This window comes from Aulonocara sp. 'chitande type north' Nkhata Bay, linkage group LG5 (assembly GCF_057382095.1).
Source record: "Aulonocara sp. 'chitande type north' Nkhata Bay isolate Kocher_YH1m ecotype deep benthic linkage group LG5, A_spYH_male_GT1.1, whole genome shotgun sequence".
NCBI lineage: Eukaryota > Metazoa > Chordata > Actinopteri > Cichliformes > Cichlidae > Aulonocara > Aulonocara sp. 'chitande type north' Nkhata Bay.
In genome coordinates this window covers 15781696-15807300 of record NC_141348.1, presented here as the reverse complement: position 1 = coordinate 15807300, position 25605 = coordinate 15781696, and the positions used below count along the sequence as shown (strand labels likewise).

The 25605-nt window shown below is 41.3% G+C and overlaps 1 protein-coding gene across 3 annotated transcripts in view; it reads left to right on the top strand.

Annotated features, from left to right (window-relative positions):
* Positions 1 to 7176: 7176 nt before the first annotated feature.
* The window catches only part of LOC147330072 (inter-alpha-trypsin inhibitor heavy chain H3-like), a 35866-nt gene continuing 17437 nt past the window's right edge, over positions 7177 to 25605 (top strand). For all 3 annotated transcript variants that reach the window (XM_086291628.1, XM_086291627.1, XM_086291626.1), the window contains exons 1-14: positions 7177 to 7321; positions 7861 to 7965; positions 8096 to 8632; positions 8823 to 8852; positions 9106 to 9129; positions 12932 to 13086; positions 13238 to 13342; positions 13439 to 13601; positions 16561 to 16671; positions 16776 to 16904; positions 17008 to 17121; positions 17204 to 17372; positions 17482 to 17607; positions 17720 to 17901. In XM_086291628.1, coding sequence (XP_086147754.1) covers positions 8519 to 8632; positions 8823 to 8852; positions 9106 to 9129; positions 12932 to 13086; positions 13238 to 13342; positions 13439 to 13601; positions 16561 to 16671; positions 16776 to 16904; positions 17008 to 17121; positions 17204 to 17372; positions 17482 to 17607; positions 17720 to 17901 — 1422 coding nt within the window. In that variant the 5' untranslated portion in view covers positions 7177 to 7321; positions 7861 to 7965; positions 8096 to 8518. The remainder of the gene's footprint in view (positions 7322 to 7860; positions 7966 to 8095; positions 8633 to 8822; positions 8853 to 9105; positions 9130 to 12931; positions 13087 to 13237; positions 13343 to 13438; positions 13602 to 16560; positions 16672 to 16775; positions 16905 to 17007; positions 17122 to 17203; positions 17373 to 17481; positions 17608 to 17719; positions 17902 to 25605) is intronic.

The window sequence follows — 25605 nt, the reverse complement described above, 5'->3', positions numbered from 1 at the left end:
CATCAAAGCAAATGCTTTTTAATACGTACAAATCGACCTTTATGAGCTACAAATAAAATGTATTTTTTAACAACTACTGTTATTTATGCTTTTTTAACATCTTTGTCATGCAATATATACAGTTATGCCTGAACAATGTTTCAAAGATGGCTGTGGGCAGGGGCGATTCTAGGATTAGAGCTTTGGGGGTGCTGAGCACCCAGAGAGCTGCCCAACTATGGACTGGTTCTTATATAGCGCTTTTCTACTCTTCTGAGCACTCAAAGCACTTTACACAACTTGTGCATTCACCCATTCACACAAGCACATTGTTCTAGGTGCTTTCTAAGTAACATTCACACATTGCATCGGTGAGCAATTTGGGGTTAATATTTTGCCCAAGGATATTTGGCATGCAGACTGGGGGAAGCCAGGAATCGAACCACCAACCTTCCGATCTGTAGATGACCTGCTCTACCACCTGAGCTACAGCCACCCTACAGCCAACCAGGCAAGATAAACTTTACACGTCATGATGATACTTCTTCCCTGTCAATTCCTGCATCCTTAAATGTCTCCAGTTGTCCCAAGTTCTCTATGACTGTCTCCTTGGTGCATTTAAACCCCTGTTCCTCCCTGTCCTCGTCGTCTGTTGTCTTCTTCTCCGTTATCAGTAATCATAATTTTACCATCTCTGTGCAAGTCTGCAAATTTCTTTATTAAATCATAAGATAAATTCATCAAGTCTCTCTGTGCCTGGGTCCTCATCACAAAACATGACATCACTGTTTTGTACATTTTAACAATTTAATCCCACATTTGTGAAAGAAAAACAAAACACCTATTTGAAAAGTCTGTAACAAAACCATCAAATCTGATAAAGGTTATTTAAATGCTGCAAAAGAAGAATGGATTGGAATTAAAAAAAAACATATCCTAACCTTAATTACTGCGGGAGAATAATAAATGATGCTCATAGTGAGTAAAAAGTAAACGGACTGCATTTTTTGGACAGAGATTCACTTTTAATGTGTATGTATAATATAATACAGATACATAAAAAACACTCCCAAAACAGAATAAATTATTACAAATAAATTATTACAAAATATTAATAAAAAAAAACTATAAAAATGGAGGCAACTTTGCCTGTGGTACAATGTATACAATGTATGAAAAAATCTTTACTGCAGATACTAATTTTACTAATTTAATAATACTAATTTTGTGTTGTAAGATTTATGAGTTTCATGCTTTCATAGTGGTACTTGGGAGAGCTTGACATTTTTATCAGGTAGTACACACTGTAAAAAGTTTGAGAAACACTGAAAAGGTAAGTGTCCTTTTGGAAAACATTTAAAGCTGCTGTACAGAATCTTTTGAAACAAGCTTAAAACATTTTTAGAATATAAACAGAGCACTCTGCTTCTCTTTACAGCTCCTCACTCCACCAGGGCACCATTTGGCACTTTCTGATAGTGTGCAAATGTGATGTACGTACTGCGTAGGGCTGGGTATCGTCACTGATTTCTAGAATTGATTCGATTCCGTTTCACAAGGTCCTGAATCGATTCGATCAACGATTCGATTCGATACAATTCAATTCGATTTGATTCAATTCAATTTGAATCTGGGAAATTTTGCCTCAGACAGTCAGAAATATTATAATTCAAATCAGTACGTTTACATATTTTTGTATCTATAAAAAGGAAGCTGACACTTGCGAGACTTTATCAAAGGTGTGAGCATCACAGCAGATGCCTTTGTGTCAAAGTAGCTGAAGATAAAACACAGAAAAACATGAAGGTGGTTTTCCTGGGATTTTTAAAAAATATTCTGCAGTACATCAAAAACGAAAGAAAAACATTAATCAACATATGAACATTACCTCTGAAGTTACAGCGGTTTTATTAGAGACACGGCTAAGCATTTTGTATTTTGCATAATTTTAAAAAGTTTAGATTTGTTCAGTATTGAACGGCAGAAATTAGGTTTTCTTTTCGGAAGTAAGTAAAAGGAAAAAAAAAACATCGGCCGACAGCGCTGTAAATAACGGTAGTCTTGTGCTTAACAAGCAAATGAATAATGCAGAAAACAAATTTCGGGGATAGACGGGAAACTGTTCTTGAAGTACAGAGAGAGAGAGAGCTGTGCATGAAGTGTGATCTTATTGTGGTGGAAGCAAAACAGCAAAAGTATGACAATGTTTATGTGAAGCTTAGTTTGGATCTTCTTTTGCTGCTGGTTCAGTCAATATTGTTTGGAGAGAGATAAAACGAACAGCTTTAGAATCAGCGCAAAAAGGGCGTAAACACAAAGCGCGGATCCGCCGAAACATCTGAATCAGCGAGCTGTCAGCTTTCAGCCCCGACCGTGTCCGTGCCGTCGGGTGAGAAAGGCGACATCTCACTGATTCTGATCCGCGGTCCGCTCTTTGTGTTTACGTCTTTGTGCAGAAGCCATGTACCTGCTCTCATTTACTGTTTTAAATGTTTGGTGGTTGTCAGAATTTTGTGACGTTTCACCTGAGATTCTGGAATTTTGGGAAAAATACATTTATATAAAAAAAAAATCGATTCAGGATTTTAATGAATCGATATCACGTTATCCAAGCCAGAATCAATTTTAATCAATGAATTGATTATTAAAATCCACCCCTAGTACTGCGGCAGTCATACAGACAACTGGACGGTCCAAAAGTTGGCCTACCTATTACTGGCTGAGGTTTTAGTAGAGTTGTGGCTGAACTACATAAAAATATATCATTAATTTTAATCTCCCCAATCAATGATAATGTTATGTTGGAATGTTGTTAAAGAGGGTCAAAAATGTTTCAACCCAGTTTTTTTTTTATTTAGCAGATTCTGTATAGCACCTTTAATATAGGGGGAACACAACTTCCAGGTTTTTTCTCTTTGTCAGTTTAACAGTTTCTGTTTTGCCTGTCACTGTTCCCCTGTCTGTTTTCTTACCTGGTTCTTACTTTCACCTCACATTCCCCTCTTTCCTCTCTCCCTCTTTGGACTGACAATCATACACAAATAGATTGCATACAATTAGATGAAAAATTACATTAATATAAAAAAATACTATTAAGATCACTAATGAAAAAGTCCTCTCTCAGTGTACTTTCAACCAAAAGGCAAATAACCAAACCACATCTAATAAAAGATATAATTATTCAAACACTGATCCAACATTATTCCTGATTCACGGATCATTTGATTTTACACTTTTACTTGAATGTGGCTGCTGTTTTTGAAAAAAACTTCCTTATATCCCTTATAAACCTGGCTGTCTCTCTGTACACACACACAACAGGAGTTATAAGGTTAATGGGCATTCAGTCAGTTAGCTAGTTAGTATCCATTTCTAACAGGACAGTGGTAACAACTTTAGGCTACAGACAATTTTAAGTTTTAGATTTTAAATAGGCTGTATACATTTCAATGGGAGCAACAGGACGGTCAAATGTCGCTGATTTTACTACAGAGCAGGACGGATTGTAGGGTAGCCAACATTGTCGGAAAACACGTTTTCAACACTGCAGGTTACCTGGTGTAATGTTTTTCAGCTAAAAAGAAACATGGTCTGACTCCTTCCTAACTATATAAAGAGTAACTGAAGGTTAAATGTAGCTAGTTTTAAGCCAGGCACTTACACATCCGCTCAGCTGCGTCTCAGCCACCATCACTCTGGCAAAAAGGACGCTAGAGCCAGAGTAGGGGAGAGCTGGAACAAACCATTTTGGGAGGGAGGGGGGGTTATCTATACTTTTGTTGTTAAAATGTTACGTCTCAACCAAGTACTGTATGCTTTTTATATTTTTAGTAGTGTGTCACACAAACAGCAAATATTGTCAAAAAAAAAAAGTCGAAAAAGTAAGAAATCTTTCGGGGTGCTTTGATTCATGCCCCAAAAATGGGCTAAAATCGCCCCTGGGTGGAGCTCCAGGGCAACGGAAAGCCACGTGACCGTCACAGCGGGGTGGTACAAAGCCCTGCACTGCACTATAGATTACATTAGATTAGATGAAACTTTATTTATCCCTCGGGTGGGTTCCTCCGGGAAATTCAGTTTCCAGTAGCACAGCACCAACAGAAGTTGCAGAATGTGAGCAGAAATATACCATATATACACATTTATAAATACAGAGAATGCAAAAGAGATAAATAGAATAAATAGGAATAAGAATACAAGGGAACGGCACATTTTAAGTATTGTGAGTCTATTACACCGTTGGATATTAACAAAAACTATTGCACAGTGAAAAGGCACTACAGCTACTTGTTCCCCCTCCTCTGTCCCCGTTTCCCCTCCAGCGAGGAGTTAAACAGTTTGTTGGCGTGTGGGACAAAGGACTTGCTGGTCCTTGACTTTGGGAGAAGCAACATGTCACTGAACAGACTCCTCTGGTCAGTAGCGGGTTTTGATACGGGCGACACGTTTGCGAGGTGCGCCTGCTGCTTGCGGCACTGGGAGGAGAGGGCGGGGCGGCGGGGGATTCTCTAGCTGGCTGGAGCAGCATCTAATAACCAACTCGCAAAATAAAACAAAATAAAAACAAAACAACAAACACGAAAACACCAGACATTATGATACAGACTTATAATTTGCACCGATGTTTTTTCAAAATTCTTTAGCCCTCGGTGCGCCTGCTCGCTGCTGAAGTCAAAGTAAACTTTATTGTCATCTTCGCTACATACAGTCCAGTATATAGAGAGACGAGACTAGGCTCCAGTTACAGCAGTGCAAGTAAACAAACAATATATATAAGAAGAGTAAGAAAATAAATATACACTTTAGGGACCAGGGGTAAAGGGATCAATAACAATTTAAAATTTATAATTTACAGTTTGATGATTTAAAGTCTCACACACAACCCGTCGAAAGGGGAGGGGGCCGGCTGCTTCCAAATAGAGCACATTTCATTCATAATGATGTAAATCCAAGTCCATTATGTATTCATGATTTGAATCCTAGGTTGTGTGAAATCCCAGAAATAAACCTTAGACAAAGCAAATCTGTGAACTAAGGTGTAGGTCTATTAGGTTATGTTGTGGTGATCCTCGTGTTGGGGGATTTGTGTTCATACTGGAGTGCAAAATTAAAACCAATGGAAGATAGAAAAGAAAAGTTCAAAGCCATCAGGTCCTCAGTTTAGAAAAAAGGGAAAACAAGAGGAGGAGAAACGAGCAAAAGATACAGGTAAGCAGATGTGTCATTGGATAATGGCAGGTCATCCTGAAACAATCAGAATCAGAATACTTTATTAATCCCTAAGGAAATTATGTGGGTTACAGTTGCTCCAAAAAGAAATGGTAAAAATACTAACAGTAACAGACTAAATTCCAAACAATACATTATGTTACAGATTTTAATATTAATTAGTCCTTGTTAATTGTTGATTCGTCCTGTTCTCATTGTATGATGAATTATGATGGCTGTTTGGTAGCCGTTTGCATACAATGCATACTCTCCCTCTCTTCATATGTGTGTGTGTGTGTCTCTGGCGAAATTCAGTATGGTTCCGACAACAGTTTTATGTTAATGTATAATCCTTGATATGTTTTGTGTGTGTGTGTGTGTGTGTGTGTGGAGCGGGGGGGGGGTGGGGGGGGGGTTCGCCCGGGGCACGAAACAGGCTAGGACCGCCACTGCCTCTGGTTGTTTATGGCTCTGTGCAGAGGATGCAGAGGCTGCCCAGCATGGTCCATAATGTCCATATTGCACCTTAACTTGTTTTTATATAAGTGCGTGGAATGAGTCTTCAGTTGAATGTTTTTTAATAGGCAAAAAATACTTAAATAAGTAAATGGCAAGTAGAATTTTTGTCTTTTTTTTTATTTTTGCTGATCCGAAAATTGATCCGATCCGTGACTTTAAAACCGTGATCCGATCCGAACCGTGAGATTTTTGATCCGTTGCACCACTATGGATAAGTGTAAAAAAGTTTTGAACATTTTGAGGTGTTTGGTTGGGAAGGATTGGGGCGCGGATAGGGAGTCCCTGAGGGCTATATACACTGGATTGATAAGGTCAACGTTAGATTATGGTTGTCTGGCATATAATTCGGCAGCAGACACTTCTCTTAGCAAGCTAGATTTGATTCAGTATCAGGTGTTGAGACTTTGTACAGGGGCATTTAGGATGACTCCCACTGTAGCCTTGCAGGTGGAGATGGGGGAAATGCCACTAGGGTTGAGGAGGGAACAGTTTAAATTGACATATTGGGCAAACTTACAGGGTCAGGGGACGGGTCACCCTACATTAGATGTACTTAGACCTTGCTGTGAGATGGGCAGTAGGGAGTTAAAGAGCTTTGGATAGGTGGTGGGGGGAAGAGCTAGGGAACTTAAATTGGACCACTTAGACATATGTCGGTGAGTGCCTGCAATCCCTCCATGGATACTTCCTGAAGCAGCTGTAGATTTTTCTTTGAGAAGAGTAAGGACGGGGCAGGTGGTCTACACTCAATTCAGGGTTTCATAGATCAGTATTATGGGTATGTGCAAGTATATACGGATGCTTCAAAGAATCCAGCTAGTCAAGTGAGGGTGGCAGTAGTAATTCCGGACTTTATGGTAAAAATTGGGAAGAGGATTAATAATGGATTGTCTGTGTTTACAGGAGAAATGATAGCGATTCTATTAGCAGTGCAGTGGGTGGAAGATTTTAGGCAGGTAGATGGCAGAAACAGTGGGAAGAAGACAGGAGGGGAAGGTGGTTATATAAAATTCAAAGGGGGGTGGGAGTGAGGAGATCCACAAGAAGGAGTAGGCGAGAGGAGGTGGTGGTGGTGTCAAGACTGAGATTTGGGCATACGGGTTTGAATTCCACACTGTTCTTGATAGGGAAACATGCATCAGGGAAATGTGATTATTGTGGAGCGGATGAAACTTTGGAGCATGTTATTTTGCAGTGTCGGAATTATATGGTAGAGAGGAGACGGTTGGTCCAAAATCTCAGTAGCATTGCTATGAAACTTGATCTTGTAGAGTTACTGCAGAAGGAGTCAGGGGATAAATGTTATCAGGCATTGTTTCAGTTTTTGAGAGAAGGAAGGTTGTTTGGGAGGATATGAAGTGGGTTTTTTTGTTTGTTTTTATTTTGTTTTGTTTTTTAGCGTGATTTCTGTCCACACTCCATACCAGTGGTGTCGGTAATGCACCATGCAGTTGTTTGCCAACCGCCAATAATACGTAAAAGAAGAAGAAGAAGAAGCGGAAAAAAGTGCGAGAGAGAGCGTGAGAAAAATAAAAAAAAATAAAAATCCATTGGGAGCGGTTTCGCGTCGCTCACTTCAAAGATCTGGCTCTCCTCACTATTTCCCCTGTTTATAGTAAGTGCCATGCACAGATCTGTATAAACGTGGCAGCATGTGTTACTGTTGCTTATTAGCCCATTATCATTGTTCGTTGTAGCGGAAGATGTGAATTGCGGACTGTTTTTGCTGAAAACCTCTGTTGTTGTGTATGCTTGTTTTCGCTATTACTCCGCCATATTGTGTGAAGATTTTTTTCTGTTACTGTCTGTAAAAGTTAACTACTGAACGACATGCGGAAAGTTCGTGACTGTGTCAGCTAACATCTGCAAGTTAAAAATATGTTTTTGTCCGTTAATGTTATGTAAAGTATTGTTACTATATACAGACGCGTGAGAGTGAGAGCTGCGTGTCCGTGCCATTCTTTCACTTCTCCTCACTATTTCCCCTGTTTTAGGGAACAACATTGGTCTGTTTCCTCTCTAATCATTCTGACAGTTTTTATAGGCCAGTCCTTCATTTCACAACTGTGCTCCAAAGCTGAATTTGTCACTATCATGCAGTCAATTTATGTGCTTTACATCCCTCATGTCAATCACCATCTTTGTGCCTCACAGGAAAATTGAGGGTCATGTGTTTGTCGGAGAGGTGAAGGAGAAAGAGAAAGCTAAGAAACGGTAGGAGAAGGCTGTTTCCTCTGGACAGACTGCTGGACTCGTCAAGTGAGTCGTCCAGATGAACCAGAAAGACAGATTGTACAAATTAACTGGAGCTGTTAATGTGTGATAGTGTGATAGTCTTGTTGTTGTTGTTGTGTTTTTACTTTTTTAATTTGTTTTTATTTGTTTATAGGGCTTCTGGAAGAAAGCACTGTAGTTTTCAGTCTCTGTCAATATGGTTGGGGAAGCCTGCAGTCAGCTGAGCCTGAAGAAGTCACTTGGATGAGTGATGAAACGTTTCTCCCACTGAAAACGTTACGTCCAGATGAACAGAACCAACTTTTTCAGATTTCTTTCTTGATCTTGAAACCATGGATGTCGATTTTATTGTCACTTTGCTAAGTGTTTAAATAAGTGTCGATTGGATTCACTCTCCCAGACTTCCACAAACTAGCAAATATTATCTTTGTGGTTCACAGCACCTCACAGCCTCCTGGACACTGAGCTTAGGGCAGCTGGTCAATATAGGAAAACACACAGATACGTGTCCCTCCCACAGGACACTGAGAGTTTTGCTCTGCACTGAAGTCAGCCAGTGTTCAGTCAGAGTTTGATCATGTCTGGACTGTTGGGTGTTCGCCTGCTGCTGCTGTGGGGCTGCGCCTGCCTCTGGCTGAGCAGCTCAGCCTCAGGAGCTCTGGTCATCTCCAGGCACGATGAAGCCATACAGGTAACGTCAAACACTTTTGTGATATGAAACTGAAAAAACATTTTGGTATGATTTTGACAGCATTGTCCTCAGAAAGTAGTCCTGTAATTTAATTTAAAACAACAAAGCAAAACTTAATCACAAACTGTCTGAGTTTTTTCTTAAAACTTACTTCATGTATTCTCCATAATATCCTGTGTGTGTATTTCAGGAAAGAAGAGGAGCTGCCAGATCACTGCAGGTACTTGGCAAACGATTCGCATTAAAAAAAAACAAGGCAGCACTAAGATCTACATTTCCATCGTATATTTATGTATTTGTCAGTTTACCAGTAGATATGTCTTAAAAAATGGTGTGATCTGTGTTATGAAGTTGAGCTGATATGATGCAGTACTAGAAACTGCAGTTTAACAGTGATTTAAACCTAATGAGGTGTTTTCACTAAGACAAAGAGACTATGTGTGAACTGAATCTATCGCCCTTTTTTCTTACAGAAAAGAAGTACAAATGAAGCAATGGTAAGAAATGTATCCATTCATATTCCTGGTGATGATAATGGTGATGGGAGATAATTGATTTAATTCAGATTAACAGATCAGATTCATGGAGAGAAACCTGCTTGTTGTTCTCGATGGGATGTGTGGATAAGCTCACAGGGACCTGAAGTGATGGCTGCCAAATAAACTGTGTGATCAAAGTGTAGTGTCGGGGCTGCTGATTAATCTGTAAAGATTTCTCCTGTCTTCTATTACTTTCCCCAAATGAGCAAACTCATTATAACAGCCTCTCATTAGGGCTGTGCGATATGACCAAAATCTCATATCCCGATATAAGAATTCTATCGTCCCATAACGATATAAATCACAAAAATTTAACATTTTCTGTAAATTCTGTGAATCTCGGGCAGCTCGACTTGCGTGAAGCATTTCCAGCTGCGCGTCCTTTACCTGGAGTCGAGTGTTTTAACCGATGCATGAAACGATACATTTTTAGACATAAGTTGTAACTGCCGCTGTTTTCTTTGTATTCATTAGACGGCGTGCTGCGGGGAAAAGCCTGTTCTAACGTTTGAGTCTAAGGTTTATTTTTTAGCACCTGACGGCTCTTTTTTATTTCTCATCCGTAAATAATCTGCTCTTTCACATGATTCAGTTTATGAAAAGTCCCAACAGGATCTTGAGCTTTATTGTGAAAGGTTTATGTGGAACATAAACAAGCGGACACGCGAAGGTGTTACCGTCGCTGTTGCTAACGACAACGCATAAAAACAGGCGCTTGTCCGTCAGTAGTGTGGTTATATTAAATATAAGAGAAAGAGAGAACTTTAAGAAATTAATATAGTCACTACAGTCAGTGGTGTGCCAGCGGGGTGGCCTGGGGGGGCACAGGCCATCCCGCAACCAGGCTGGCCACCCCAGGTGCCACCCCGAAGCTAAAACAATAAAATTCAATGAAATATCAAATGTACGATTTATGTTTTCACAGTGAAGCTCAGATATCCGATTGTAAGTGAATGCAGCATCGGCTTCTGCACTATGAGCATCATGTTAGCAAAGGAAGGAGAGCCGGCACCGCAAAAAACAATTTTTCGGCAAAAGATTAACAAGTTAACATAGCTGGACTGGCCATCAGGCATACCGGGCATTTACCCAGTGGCCTGATGACTTTTTTTTTTTTTTTTTTTTTTTTTTTGTAATGGCATGAACAATGACAGGTGGTGGGCTGGCCAGATGCTGGCCGATGTGTAAAAATAACTCAGTTGTTTGGTGGTGGCTATGGCGGAGCTTCCACAGAGGCCAGCAGGTGGATGAGGGAAGGGGAGGCAGGAGGAGGAGAGACCCGAGGAGGCCGCCGGCCCAAGTGTCAGGTGAACTGAATTTCAGGTAAGAAGTTATGACCTGCAGTCTGTCTGGGTCAGATATAAACCAAGTTTAGGTGGAGTTTATTTTCGTTGTGCTGACTTTTTACAGTCAGTTACAATAACTCGTTCTGCGTGCTAGCTAGTATGACGGAGTTTCTATACAGCTGGGTGGGTGCTATGATGTTATTGATAGTGAACTTTATTTTATTCATAAGGTTAGTTAGTAGAGTTGCCAACGGCTCCTTAAAAAATGGAATGGTCCCTCATTCAGAGAAAATATTACATGTTTCGTATTGAGCTGAGAGGGGACGCAGTTTGTCCCGTACTTCAGCTAGAATGAAAAAAAAGACACAAAGCTGGAGTTATTCTGTGTCTTTGCTGCACAGCTGCCTCTTCTTCTCTCATTCTCTCCCCCTCCCTCTCCTGTTTCTACTTCAATCATGAAACTGATCAATGATCAGCTGATCGGCTTTCCTCTCTTGTTTGTTTATCGCCCACTTTGCGCCAGAAAGAGGAAACCAGCGGATTTCCCGCTAAACAACAGCAGCATGTTTAAGCTTGATCAGCTGTTGTTAGAATTTATTTAATATTAATTTCTAGTATCAGCTGATGTTTGCTGGAGCCACAGCTGTAAAGCTGCTGGTCATGATGTCGGTTTGGATATCTGGTGAGAGGGAAACATGAAGATGAAACCAGGAGATGTCCTTACTGAATCATCAGAGCTGAACAGGTGATGGAGAAACAGGTTTACCTTTTAGGTGACATGAATGAGTTGAAGGGAAGTTATGAACTGTTTCTGAGAGACAAATAACACCAGGATCCTTTTCTAAGTAGCTGACAGCTGATAGCTGTGCAGGGGCGGATCTAGCAAAGTGTTTCCAGGGGGCCAGGTAGGGCATTAACAGGGAGAGGGGGGCACAAAGAAATACTTTACTTTCTTATTCTCATTTAAAATGTCTCACTTTTATTAAATAATTATCTGAATCTTGCAAACAAAGTTTTTATCTGGCATAAAATGTATAGAAATCATGCATATACCAACAAGACTGTACATCACTGTCACAACAGCATTTGTTTTCATTCAAAGGCTTTATGGCTTTAATACATGGTGGGCCGGTCTCTAGTCAAAATGCCCGGGCTGATTTTTTTTTTTTTGTCCCAGTCCAGCCCTGCAGGTTAATACTGGCAGTGTCACCATGCCAGCTGACTGTATTTCATCATCAGCCAGTATTGTTCTTTATACATCAATATTACCAAAGTTTACCATAAGGCAGCATAGAAAGTATTTACTTGCTTTCAGGTTTTATTCAAATGTTAGTCTTTTCAGTTGTTTCCCCACTTTTTCCGTTTCAAAATCAAACACCAGTTTGTGAGAAGATTATCTTCTTTTTTTAACAGGCAGATAAAGTTTTGCATTGGCTAATTTGCCCAATTGTATGTTAAAAATGTTCGTATTTTAATATTCAATAATGTTTTTGCCCAAAACATATGTGCACTATATCTCAGTAAATATACTATGCAAATATTGCTGTCCTTGAATGCTGAATAAACACTGACAAAGCACTGATTGTATCTCTTGTACTTTATCGACGCAGTATCTAAAAACCGTAGTGGTTAAAATCTCATTCTAATAAGCGTTAAAAGCGCATTCGGTTATTAGGTTTATAGGGTTATTGAATTATGGTTAATGGTTGGTAGAATTGTTTTTAACATTATCTGCCAATTACATCTGCCACCCTTCTCCAAATCTGTGCCCATACCTGGCCCCCCCAACAAAAATTTTCTAGACACGCCACTGACTAAAGTGACCATCAGAACGATGGAAAAAATATTGCCGTCAACAGTTTATTTTGCGACACCACGAAACAAACGACAGCGTAAAATGAAACGATAGATGTTTTTATATTGTCATCCGATATGTATCGTTATATCGAACAGCCCTACCTTTCATTACTTTGAAAGGCTTTTTTAATTCAAACACTACACTTGATATAAACTAGACCTCATTAATGTATAAACAAATAGGAATATGTGAGTTACCAAAGGTCAGTTTGGCAAAAAAAATCCCACCCAAAACAATGCTGCAACATGAAAGGAGAACGCAAACTCCTTTAAACAGCAGGTGGACATATTAAGCTAGTCCATCCAGATGAACAGCACACAGGTAAAATTTGTAAAATACTCTCAGCTCAGTTTAGTGATGTGATACAAACAAGGAGTGTTTAAAAAAAGGGTCAAGAGATTATAAATTGTACATTTATGCAACACCTGCTGCTTTTGTGAAGATCTGAGCAGAGGAACAATTGTGTTTTAAACAGAAAATAAAAGGGCAGCTCTTTTCTTATATGCTGATTCATTACACATGTGAGAGAGTTGATTTAATTCAGATTAAAAAATCAGATTCATAGAGAGAACCCCATTTTTATCTTCTTACATTTTCTTCTGTCTCTCTGTCTCAGGTGGAGGTGCACAGTGTGACAGTGGACTGCACTGTGACCTCTTGTTTTGCCCACACTGTCATGACCTCCAAGGCGTTCAACAAAGCAAGCTCGTCACAGGAAATCTTTTTTGAAGTGGAGCTGCCCAAGACTGCTTTCATCACAAACTTCAGCATGTTAGTCTGTTTCCTCTCTAATCATTCTGACAGTTTTATAGGCCAGTCCTTCATTTCACAACTGTGCTCCAAAGCTGAATTTGTCACTATCTTGGTGTCCATTTATGTGCTTTACATCCCTCATGTCTATCTCCATCTTTGTGCCTCACAGGGAAATCGAGGGTCAGGTGTATGTCGGAGAGGTGAAGGACAAAGAGAAAGCTAAGAAACAGTACGAGAAGGCTGTTTCCTCTGGACAGACTGCTGGACTCGTCAAGTGAGTCGTCCAGATGAACCAGAAACACAGATCATGTAAATTCACCGGAACAGCTCTCAGATATCTCTGCGACATTTTTGTTGTTGTTATTTCCAGGGCTTCTGGAAGAAAGATGGAGAAGTTTTCAGTCTCTGTCAATATTGCAGCTGAAAGCAACGTGACCTTTGTCCTGACATATGAGGAGCTCCTTCAGAGGAAACTGGGCCGATATGAGCTTTTGACCAGAGTCAAACCCAAAACACTGGTTCAGGACTTTCAGGTGAATCCAGGTTGCACAAACATGCAGTCAGCTGAGATTGAAGAAGTCACTTGGATGAGTGACGAAACATTTCTCCCTCTAAAAACGCTAGGTCCACACTAACAGAATCCACAAATGAACTTTTTGGGATTTCCTTACCTGGATGATTGAGCATGCATTAAGACAGGGGTCACCAACACGGTGCCCGCGGGCACCAGGTCGCCCGCAAGGACCACATGAGTCACCCGCGGGCCTGTTCTAAAAATAGCTCACCATAACAACTTACCAGTAAGCTGCATCTATTTTTATTTTTTCTTGCTATTTTTTTTTTTTAATCACAATTGCATTGGTGTTAATTTGTTAGAGATAATATATAAAAAATGTTTATTATTAAATATTAGATCATGATCTAATATTTATAGTGCTAGCTGGTCTCCACGGAAACAGTTGCCGTGAAGACCAGCAAAGGCAAAGGTGAGGAGATGAGGAAAACATGGCGGAAAAAAGGAAGAAAACATAATTTTCACAGTTAATGGGAGGAAGAGTTCTTTTTTACCACTGTGAAAGATTCATGCGTGTGTCTCATTTGCGGGGCAACTGTGGCAACAGCAAAGCGGCACAACGTGGAGAGACATTTCCGAACGTGTCACACAAGCTACCATGCTAACTACCCAAAGGGCAGCACACTGCGAGCGGAAAAGGCCCGCGAATTAAAGGCAGGTTTGAGCAAACAGCAGTCTTTTTTCACGAGACCGGTGAAAAACTCTCAAAAAGCAACCGAAGCCTCATTTAGAGCTACACATTTCATGATTAAGAAAAAGAAGGCATTTTTAGACTGGGAGTATTTCAAAGAAGCAATGATGATAATTGCAAAAACTGTGCTTAAAGACGAGAAATATGGAAACGATGTAATCTCCACTCTCTCTGATGTCCAGCTGGGGGCAACTACAATTGTTAGAAGAGTGTCGGCTATGTCCGGGAACTTGGCCGATCAGTTGGATCAGGATCTGGCAAAGTGCAGTTGGTTTAGCATCCAGTGTGACGAGTCCGTCGACAGCAGCAGTACAGCACAGCTGATGGTCTTTATCCGGATGGTATTTGATGGTTTCTCCACAAAAGAAGAACTTCTGACACTACTGCCGCTAAAGACAACTACGAAGGGAGTTGACATCTATAACGCGGTGAAGGAGTTTTTCGCGAAGAAAAAGGTACCGTTGGAAAAGCTGGTATCAGTGACTACCGACGGGGCTCCTGCTATGATCGGCCGACATACGGGATTCATCGCTCACTGTAAAGGTGACACAGAGTTCCCAAACTTCATGCATTACCACTGCATCATTCACCAGCAGGCGTTATGCGCAAAGGTGATCGGCTTCGAGCACGTCATGACTCCCGTCGTGAAGATCATAAACAGCATCCGCTCCAGAGCTAAACAGCACAGAACATTCAAGGTGCTATTGGAGGAGCTGTCAGCTGAATATGGTGACCTGCTACTACATACGGAAATCCGATGGCTCAGCAGGGGACGGATTTTGCTTCGTTTTTTGTCACTTTTGGGTGAAATCAAGGAGTTCATGCAATCCAAAGGGGAAGACACATCTCTGCTGGAGGACACTGAGTGGACACTTGACCTTGCGTTTTTAACAGACCTTACTGGGAAACTGAACCATTTGAACTGTGAGCTGCAAGGCAAAGGTAAGACTGTTGCTGACATGATAAGTGCTTTAAATGGATTTAAAGCCCAGATGAACATTTTCTCTGTGCATTTACAGAGAAAAAAGGTGCTGCACTTTCCCTCTGTGCAGATGGTGCTGAAAGACAATGCTTCTGCATCTGAGACTTTTGACAAAGTTGCAGAAAAGTACACTCAAGTCATAAACCGACTTGGTCAAGAGTTTGAGAACAGGTTTTGTGACCTTGATCAGCTTGAGCCATGAGTCTCATTTGTTTCCAATCCTTTCATGAATGTGGACACAACATGCATTGCTGAGCAACTAAGTTCAATGTTCAGCTTGGATGCTGGACAGGTGGAAATCGAAATTGTAACATTGCAAAATGACATCCACCTCAAAGCCTATCTGGGTGCACCAAACTTTTGGTGCCTTGTTGACACAGAAAAGTACAGTGGTGTGTGCACAGCAGCTATGAAGGTTGCCAGCCTGTTTGGTTCAACCTATCTTTGTGAATCAGCCTTTTCTGACATGAACTTCATCAAGAACAAACACAGAACACGCCTCTCCGATGCACATCTGCAAGACTCACTCAGAGTTGCAGTGTCAAGTTATACCCCAGATTACAACACACTGGTGAACAGCATGCAATGCCAGGTTTCCCACTAACAGACAAAGAAAGCCATATTAGATGTTCTCAGTGGCAACATTACAGTGTCATGTCAAAGTTGAATTTAATTATTGAAAAACAAATGTGTTTGTTAAGTGTAACATGTGACAATTTGCTTTAAAATGCTGCCAATTTGGTGAAAAGTTCTGTAAAATTTGAAAGTTGATTTTTTGTATGTTACATACATACAAAAATAATGTATGTAACAGTGCATGATTTGTTAAAATTTGTTAATGGTAAGTGAAAATGTTGTAGAAGTGATCACTTCAAAATGTAAATACTTGCAGAGATATATAGAAATAAAGCGTTGCATATTGATATTTATGTTTCCTACCTTGTTTCCTACTTGCATTCTTTATAATTATGGTGAAAAATAATTAACATAATTAGTGTCCGTACATAGATGAATATCATTAATTATTAATGATAACACATAATTAAGTTAAACTGAGGAAATTTGTTATTTGAGAAGTGTGTGTCAAACTGGTAGCCCTTCACATTAATCGCTACCCAAGAAGTAGCTCTCACTTTCAAAAAGGTTGGTGACCCCTGCATTAAGACATTTTAACCCCCATAGGGTGATTTCCTGATTTACATTAGAAATGATCTCTTGTCTCCATGTTTGCCTTTGTGGAAACAGATTGTGACAAACATCTATGAGCCTCAGGGCATTTCTTATGTTGACGCCCATGCAACCTTCCTCTCGAATGAGCTGCTCCCTCTGGTGGAGAAAACTGTCACAGACAGAAAGGTACCTTCATACAATAATAAACCTTCTGATTATTGTGCTGCATTTTATTGCACGGTTGAATCTCAGTTGGGATCATAATTGTGTATGTATTATTCCCTTTTCAGGCGCATATCTCCTTCTCACCAACCATGGAGCAGCAGAGGAAGTGTCCAGGTTGTGATGGAACACTTATTGATGGAGATTTTATTGTCAGCTATGATGTGAAGCGAGAGAAGAACCTTGGGGACATACAGGTCAGTGAAAGCTTCAAGTACTGAATAAGATCAAATTGAAAAAGTGATTTATTACACCATTGTTTTAAAATTCATTACTTTTTGGAATCTGTCTCTTCTTCAGATTGTAAATGGATACTTTGTGCACTTCTTTGCTCCTGAATTACCTAAACTCCCAAAGAATGTGGTCTTTGTAATTGACATAAGTGGATCAATGAGTGGAAGAAAGATGGAGCAGGTAAGAAGTTGTTCTGACCCCTGATGTGCTTCTAATATGTCAAAGTTCACGTGGACACACGTCATCCTCTGACTCTTTGTAGACAAGAGAAGCTATGCTGGCCATTCTTCAACAAGTCCATGAAGACGACCACTTTGCCATCATCCTGTTTGATTCTGTTATTGAAACCTGGAAGGATTCACTTACCAAAGCAACAAAGGAAAACATAACTGAAGCCATGAATTACATCAAAAGAATACATAGCAGAGGAGGTAAGAAATACAAAAAAACAAGTAAACAAAACAAAAAAACAAACACCTAACAGCACAAAAACATTAATAGTTTATGCATTTTAAAACATGAATTGTGTTTTTCTTTTAGCAACCAATATTAATGATGCAGTGTTGACTGCTGTACACATGCTGGTCAAAGACAGACAGATGGAGAGGCTACCAGAGAGAAGTGCTGATATGATTATATTACTGACTGATGGAATGCCAAATGAGGGTAAGTATGTAGAGTGCAAACATACCATAGGCTAGATTATGTTTGTTCAGCATTTAACATTACATTGCGTTTAGCATTTTTATCATTGTGTGTTGCATGCATGCATTTTTAGGAGAGCGCAACACTGGCAAGATCCAGGAGAATGTGCGTACAGCTATTGGGGGAAAAATGTCTCTGTACTGTCTTGGATTTGGAAATGATGTGGATTATTCCTTCCTGGATGTGATGAGCAAACAAAACAAAGGCCTGGCCCGCAGAATCTTTGAAGCTTCAGATGCTGCTGCTCAGCTCCAGGTGCGAGTTCCTCTTCCACACTAATCTGTGTAGCTCCCTTATTTAGAAACCTTTAGATAATAACTTCTTCCACAGTGTAACCTCGTGTGCTTTATCCAAACATACTTTCTGCTAAATCACCTGCAAATTATAATTAGAATAAATGCAGCCTGTTTGTAGCTTTGGAAACCAGAATCACTGAGTTGGAATCCCAGCTCCAGACCCTTGAAAATCCTGCAGCTAGCCAGAGCCCTGTAGTCCATGTGGGCAACGATAGCTTGGCCATCGTTAACAGCCCCCCAGCAGCTTGTACAGAGCAGCAGCAGTGATGGGATTTCCGGCTCTTTTTAGAGAACTGGCTCTTTTGGCTTGACTCACTAAAAAGAGTTGGCTCTTTCAGCTCCGAACCGGCTCTTCAGGTTGTTTTGTTGCTTTAATTAATTTATTATTAACAATAATATAAAATTATGCACAAAAGGAATTACTAATATAAAAAAGTGGGTTTATTTATATATGTTTATATATAAATATATGCGGTGGCCCCAGAGACAAAACACGTACAAACTACAAAAAGCACATACAAATTCTAATGCGCATTTCTAGCATTAACTGAACTTCCAAAACAGAGCTATCTAGATCACTTAAATTACACAATTGAAAGCATATGTGTATTGTTTGTGTATTTATACACAAGCACTCATATCAATCAGTCAATCAATCAATCAATCAATCAAGGCTTTATTCGCCACGTGCAGGTTGCCCTGCTGTGAAATAGCATCACATGGGGATACAGGTCGGAGATCGGTAGCGTTACAGAAAAAACACTGAAATATACACTACAATGGGAAAGTACAAGAGGGAAAAAAAGAGACCTCCACTCATGCTGGGCTCCTGGGAGGACAGCATGAGAACAGGAAACAAAAAAACTCCTCTGCACAAGGGACCAGGAAGCAGAGTTGCAGTCTTACACGCCTCTCTGCAGCTTCTCTCCTCCTGCTACCCCCCCCAAAAACCCGTCTCCATAGAGACTGTGTCAGCTCCCAAAAAGACAAAAAACAAACTAAAAACCAGCAACAAACAACTTAAACATAAACAATTACAAAGAAAGAACAATACAGTATCCACATCTGAACCAAAGAGTAAAACAGTGAAATGTAGATTATTAAATATTAGGTCTCTCTCCTCCAAGTGACTTAATAATTGATCAACAAATTGATTTACTCTGCCTTACAGAAACCTGGTTGCAGCAAGATGATTATGTTAGTTTAAATGAATCAACACCCCCGAGTCATTCTAACTACCAGAAATCTCGAAGCACAGGCCGAGGGGGCGGTGTGGCAGCAATTTTTCACACCACCCTATTAATTAATGAAAGACCAAGACAGACTTTTAATTCATTTGAAAGCCTGATGCTTAACATTGTCCACCCCAGCTGTAAAACTCAGAAACCAGTCTTACTTGTTATCATCTATCGTCCACCTGGGCCTTACACAGAGTTTCTGTCTGATTTCTCAGACTTTATATCTAATTTAGTTCTGAGCTCAGATAAAATAATTATTGTGGGTGATTTTAACATCCATGTAGATGCTAAAAATGACAGCCTCAACATGGCATTTAATCTGTTATTAGACTCAATTGGCTTCTCTCATTGTAAAAGAACCCACCCACCACTTTAATCACACTCTAGATCTTGTTTTAACATATGGCATAGAAGCGGAACATTTAACAGTGTTTCCTGAAAACCCTCTCCTGTCTGATCATTTCCTGATAACATTTACATTTACAATAATTGATTACACAGCGGTGGAGAGTAGACTTTATCAAAGTGGATGTCTTTCTGAAAGCGCTGTAACTAAGTTTAAGAATATAATCCACCCACTGTTATCATCTTCAATGCCCTGTACCAACATAGAGCAGAGCAGCTATCTGAATACTACTCCAACAGAGGTCGATTATCTTGTTAATAATTTTACCTCCTCACTACGTACGACTCTGGATACTGTAGCTCCTGTGAAAACTAAGGTCTCTAATCAGAAGTACCTGACTCCGTGGTATAATTCTCAAATACGTACCCTAAAGCAGATGACTCGTAATCTGGAGAGGAAATGGCGTGTCACAAATTTAGAGTATCATCATTTAGCCTGGAGAAATAGTTTGTTGCTTTATAAGAAAGCCCTCCGCAAAGCCAGAACATCTTACTATTCGTCACTGATTGAAGAAAATAAGAACAACCCCAGGTTTCTCTTCAGCACTGTAGCCAGGCTGACAAAAAGTCAGCTCTTTTGAGCCAACCATCCCTTTAACGTTAACTAGTAATGACTTCATGAACTTCTTCACAAATAAAATTTTTATCATTAGAGAAAAAATTACCAGTAATCATCCCACAGATGTAATATTATCTACAGCTATTCTTAGTACCATCGATGTTAAGTTAGACTCTTTTTCTCCAGTTGATCTTTCTGAGTTAACTTCAATAATTACTTCCTCCAAACCATCAATGTGTCTTTTAGACCCCATTCCTACAAAACTGCTCAAAGAAGTCCTGCCATTAATTAATTCTTCGATCTTAAATATGATCAACCTATCTCTAATAATGGTAAATGGTAAATGGCCTGCATTTGTATAGCGCTTTTCTAGTCCATAGGACTCCAAAGCGCTTTACACTACATTCAGTCATTCACCCATTCTCACACACATTCACACACTGGCGATAGCAAGCTACATTGTAGCCACAGCTGCCCTGGGGCGCACTGACAGAGGCGAGGCTGACGGACACAGGCGCCACCGGGCCCTCTGACCACCACCAGTAGGCAAACATGGGGTTAGTATCTTGCCCAAGGATATTTGGCATGCAGCCTGGGATCGAACCACCGACCTTCTGATTAGTGGCTGACCTGCTCTGCCACCTGAGCTACAGCCACCCCGGCACATAATCGGCTATGTACCACAGGCCTTCAAGCTGGCTGTAGTTAAACCTTTACTCAAAAAGCCATCTCTAGACCCAGCAGTCTTAGCTAATCATAGGCCAATCTCCAACTTTCCTTTCATATCGAAAATCCTTGAAAGAGTAGTTGTCAGACAGCTAACAGATCATCTGCAGAGGAATGGTTTATTTGAAGAGTTTCAGTCAGGTTTCAGAGCTCATCACAGCACAGAAACAGCTTTAGTGAAGGTTACAAATGATCTTCTTATGGCCTCTGACAGTGGACTCATCTCTGTGCTTGTCCTGCTAGACCTTAGTGCAGCATTCGATACTGTCGACCATAATATCCTATTAGAGCGATTAGAACATGCTGTAGGTATTACAGGTACTGCACTGCAGTGGTTTGTATCATATCTATCTAATAGACTCCAATTTGTACATGTAAATGGAGAGTCCTCTTCACACACTGAGGAGTTCCACAGGGTTCAGTGCTAGGACCAATTCTGTTTACATTATACATGCTTCCCTTAGGCAGTATCATTAGAAGACATAGCATACATTTTCACTGCTATGCAGATGACACCCAGCTCTATCTGTCCATGAAGCCAGATAACACACACCAATTAGTTAAACTGCAGGAATGTCTTAAAGACATAAAGACCTGGATGGCTGCTAACTTTCTGCTTCTTAATTCAGATAAAACTGAGGTTATTGTACTCGGCCCTGAAAAGCTTAGAAATATGGTATCTAACCAGATTCTTACTCTGGATGGCATTACCATGGCCTCCAGTAACGCTGTGAGGAACCTTGGAGTCACTTTTGACCAGGATATGTCCTTCAACGCACATATTAAACAAATATGTAAGACTGCGTTCTTTCATTTGCGCAACATCTCTAAAATTAGAAATATCCTGTCTCAGAGTGACGCTGAAAAACTAGTTCATGCATTTATTACTTCCAGGCTGGACTACTGCAATTCATTATTATCAGGATGTCCAAAAAACTTGCTGAAAAGCCTTCAGTTAATCCAAAATGCTGCAGCAAGAGTCCTGACAGGGACTAGAAAGAGAGAGCAGATTTCTCCTGTTTTGGCTTCCTGTTAAATCCAGAATTCAAAATCCTGCTCCTCACATACAAGGTCTTAAATAATCAGGCCCCATCTTATCTTAATGATCTTGTAGTACCATATCACCCTATTAGAGCACTTCGCTCTCGCTCTGCAGGCCTACTTGTTGTTCCTAGAGTATTTAAAAGTAGAATGGGAGGGAGAACCTTCAGATTTCAGGCCCCTCTTCTGTGGAACCAGCTTCCAGTTTGGATTCGGGAGACAGACACTATCTCTACTTTTAAGATTAGGCTTAAAACTTTCCTTTTTGCTAAAGCATATAGTTAGGGCTGGACCAGGTGACCCTGAATCCTCCTTTAGTTATGCTGCAATAGACGTAGGCTGCCAGGGGATTCCCATGATGCATTGAGTTTTTCCTTTCCAGTCACCTTTCTCACTCACTATGTGTTAATAGACCTCTCTGCATTGAATCATATCTGTTATTAACCTCTGTCTCTCTTCCACAGCATGTCTTTTATCCTGTCTTCCTTCTCTCACCCCAACCGGTCGCAGCAGATGGCCGCCCCTCCCTGAGCCTGGTTCTGCTGGAGGTTTCTTCCTGTTAAAAGGGAGTTTTTCCTTCCCACTGTTGCCAAAGTGCTTGCTCATAGGGGGTCATATGATTGTTGGGTTTTTCTCTGTATCTATGAAGCGGCTTGAGGCGACTTTTGTTGTGATTTGGCGCTATATAAATAAAATTGAATTGAATTGGGGGAAAAAAGCACAAATGTCCACAGCACAACATTATGGAACACGTGACAAGCCACAGGGTCGGGTGGGGGGTGAGGAGTAATCCGAAGCAAACGCAGCAGCCATCCTGCTGTCGCAAAATCAATCAATGTAGAGCAGTGTCACAAACCACGGAGGCCCCAGAAAAGTGCAATCAACCGATGAGTTTATTAACAGCCCGGAGAAAACATCAACATATGTCTTCTGACCAAAATTTTGGCTACTTATAAAGCAGTGGGGTACACGCCCCCCCATGGCGTCAATGACAGATTAAAATAGGTTCCAGACATTAGTCACAGTTAATCGTACATCTTTAATAGCTATAAGCAGACATAGAACTTCTCTTTTCTATAATACCTTCCATACAAGGTAATAAACTTCAAGCCCTCAGGGTCTCTGAGGCTAATTATTGACTCTGATCATCTATTACCAAGTAGAATAAAATATAGTAAGACACCAAATGAGTTGAGGCCTCAGGCCGGACACATTCCTAGATTATATGTATTATATGTACTGTAAGCATGCATTGCAGTTATCCTTCTATGTTCTAGTTTCCCTCAGCATGTATCACCTGGACAGTCACGCCAGTGAAGCTTAAGACCCTTAATGAACTGAACATCAACTCAAAATAAGCACAGATAAGCAATGTGTATAAAATACTTCTAACCGTACTTGTAATAAAAGTTAACATAATGGAAGGATCCTCAAATGGACATCTTCAATAAACAAATGTAATGCAGTATCAATACTGTGAGAAATATTATTACATGAAATAATGCTGTAAAGAATGTTATTAATGCAATTATAATGATGCAGATTATATGGCAGCAATAAAAGAATTTCTGTATCTCCACACTGCCCAGCGCTACCATTCAGATCCGCCGTGTTCCCAGGAGGGAACAAGCATCGAAGGCGTTTGGAAAGAGAGGAGGGATGAGTGTGTGCATATCAGTGTATATGTATGTGTGTGCGTGTCCAGAGTTCAGCTGAGACAGTGTCCTTCGCCCTGCTAGGCTAAGTAAACAGTCTTCTTGGAGGCGATCGTGGCTCAAGAGTTGGGAGTTCGCCTTGTAATCGGAAGGTTGCCGGTTCGAGCCCCGGCTTGGCCAGTCTCGGTCGTTGTGTCCTTGGGCAAGACACTTCACCCGTTGCCTACTGGTGGTGGTCAGAGGGCCCGGTGGCGCCAGTGTCTGGCAGCCTCGCCTCTGTCAGTGCGCCCCAGGGTGGCTGTGGCTACAATGTAGCTTGCCATCACCAGTGTGTGAATGTGTGGATGACTGGATATGTAAAGCGCTTTGGGGTCCTTAGGGACTAGTAAAGCGCTATATAAATACAGGCCATTTACCATTTCCAGCCAACCCAGGTGGCCTTGCATGGAATGGGAAGGAACAATCTAAACACAGTCGTTATCAGGGTGGACTAAAAAACTGTGGAGCAACGAGGCTGTGGAGGAGCTTCGCACGTGTTTGGAGACCACAGACTGGGACACATTGAAGGCTGCTTCTAACAGCTTGGACGAGTTTACGGACACTGTCACCTCCTATATCCACTTCTGTGAGGACAGCATTGTGCCAGGGTGAGTTATAACAATGACAAACCCTGGTTTACTCCTAAACTCAAAAAGCTGTGGCTGGAAAAGAGAAAGGCGTTCAGAAGCGGAGACAGGGACTGCTACAGAGAGGCCAAGTACAGGTTCACTAAAGAAGTGGACATTGCTAAACATCAGCACTCTGAGAAAATGCAGCAGCAGATCTCAGAGAATGACTCGGCCTCTGTGTGGAAAGGTTTTAGGAATATCACAAACTACAAGCCTAAAACCCCCCACTCCACTGATGACTTGCTCTTAGCCAACACCCTTAACGACTTCTACTGCCGTTTTGACGAGCCATCAGGCAGCCTTCACACCTCCAACGGCCCCAACAATAGAGACACTTTGGACACTAATTCCCCCACCTCTCCCCCCTACATAGAGCCATCACCACCTTCAAACCGTTCACCTACAACACCCCCCTCCTCACCCCACACAAAAGAGGATTTCACACCACCTCCTCCCACCACAACTCTTCATATTCATGAAGCAGATGTGAGGAAGCAGTTTAAGAACCTGAATGCTCGGAAAGCTCCCGGCCCAGACGGTGTGTCTCCTGCCACCCTCAGACACTGTGCAAACGAGCTGGCCCCAGTGTTTTCTGGCATTTTCAACTCCTCACTGCAGGCATGTCATGTGCCTGCCTGCTTCAAGTCCTCCACCATAATCCCTGTCCCCAAGAAACCTAGGATCACTGGACTAAATGACTACAGACCCGTGGCTCTGACATCTGTGGTCATGAAGTCTTTTGAGCGCCTAGTTCTCTCCCATCTCAGGACCCTCACGGCCCCCCTCCTGGACCCCCTGCAGTTTGCATATAGAGCCAACAGGTCTGTAGACGACGCCATCAACATGGCCCTACACTTCATCCTGCAGCATCTGGACTCCCCAGGAACCTACGCCAGGATCCTGTTTGTGGACTTCAGCTCTGCCTTCAACACCATCCTTCCAGACCATCTCCGAGACAAGCTTTCCCAGATGAATGTGCCTGATCCCATCTGCCGGTGGATCACTGACTTCCTGACGGACAGGAAGCAGCATGTGAGGCTGGGAAAGAATGTCTCGGACTCCCGGACCATCAGCACCGGCTCCCCTCGGGGCTGTGTTCTTTCTCCTCTGCTCTTCTCCCTGTACACCAACTGCTGCACCTCCACCCACCAGTCTGTCAAGCTAATCAAGTTTGCAGATGACACCACCGTTATTGGACTCATCTCGGACGGGGACGAGTCTGCCTACAGGAGGGAGGTTGAACGTCTGGTGTCCTGGTGCAGCCACAACAACCTGGTGCTGAATGCCCAGAAGACAGTGGAGATTATTGTGGACTTCAGGAAGCACACAGCCCCACTCCCCCCCATCATCCTGACTGACACCCCCATCACC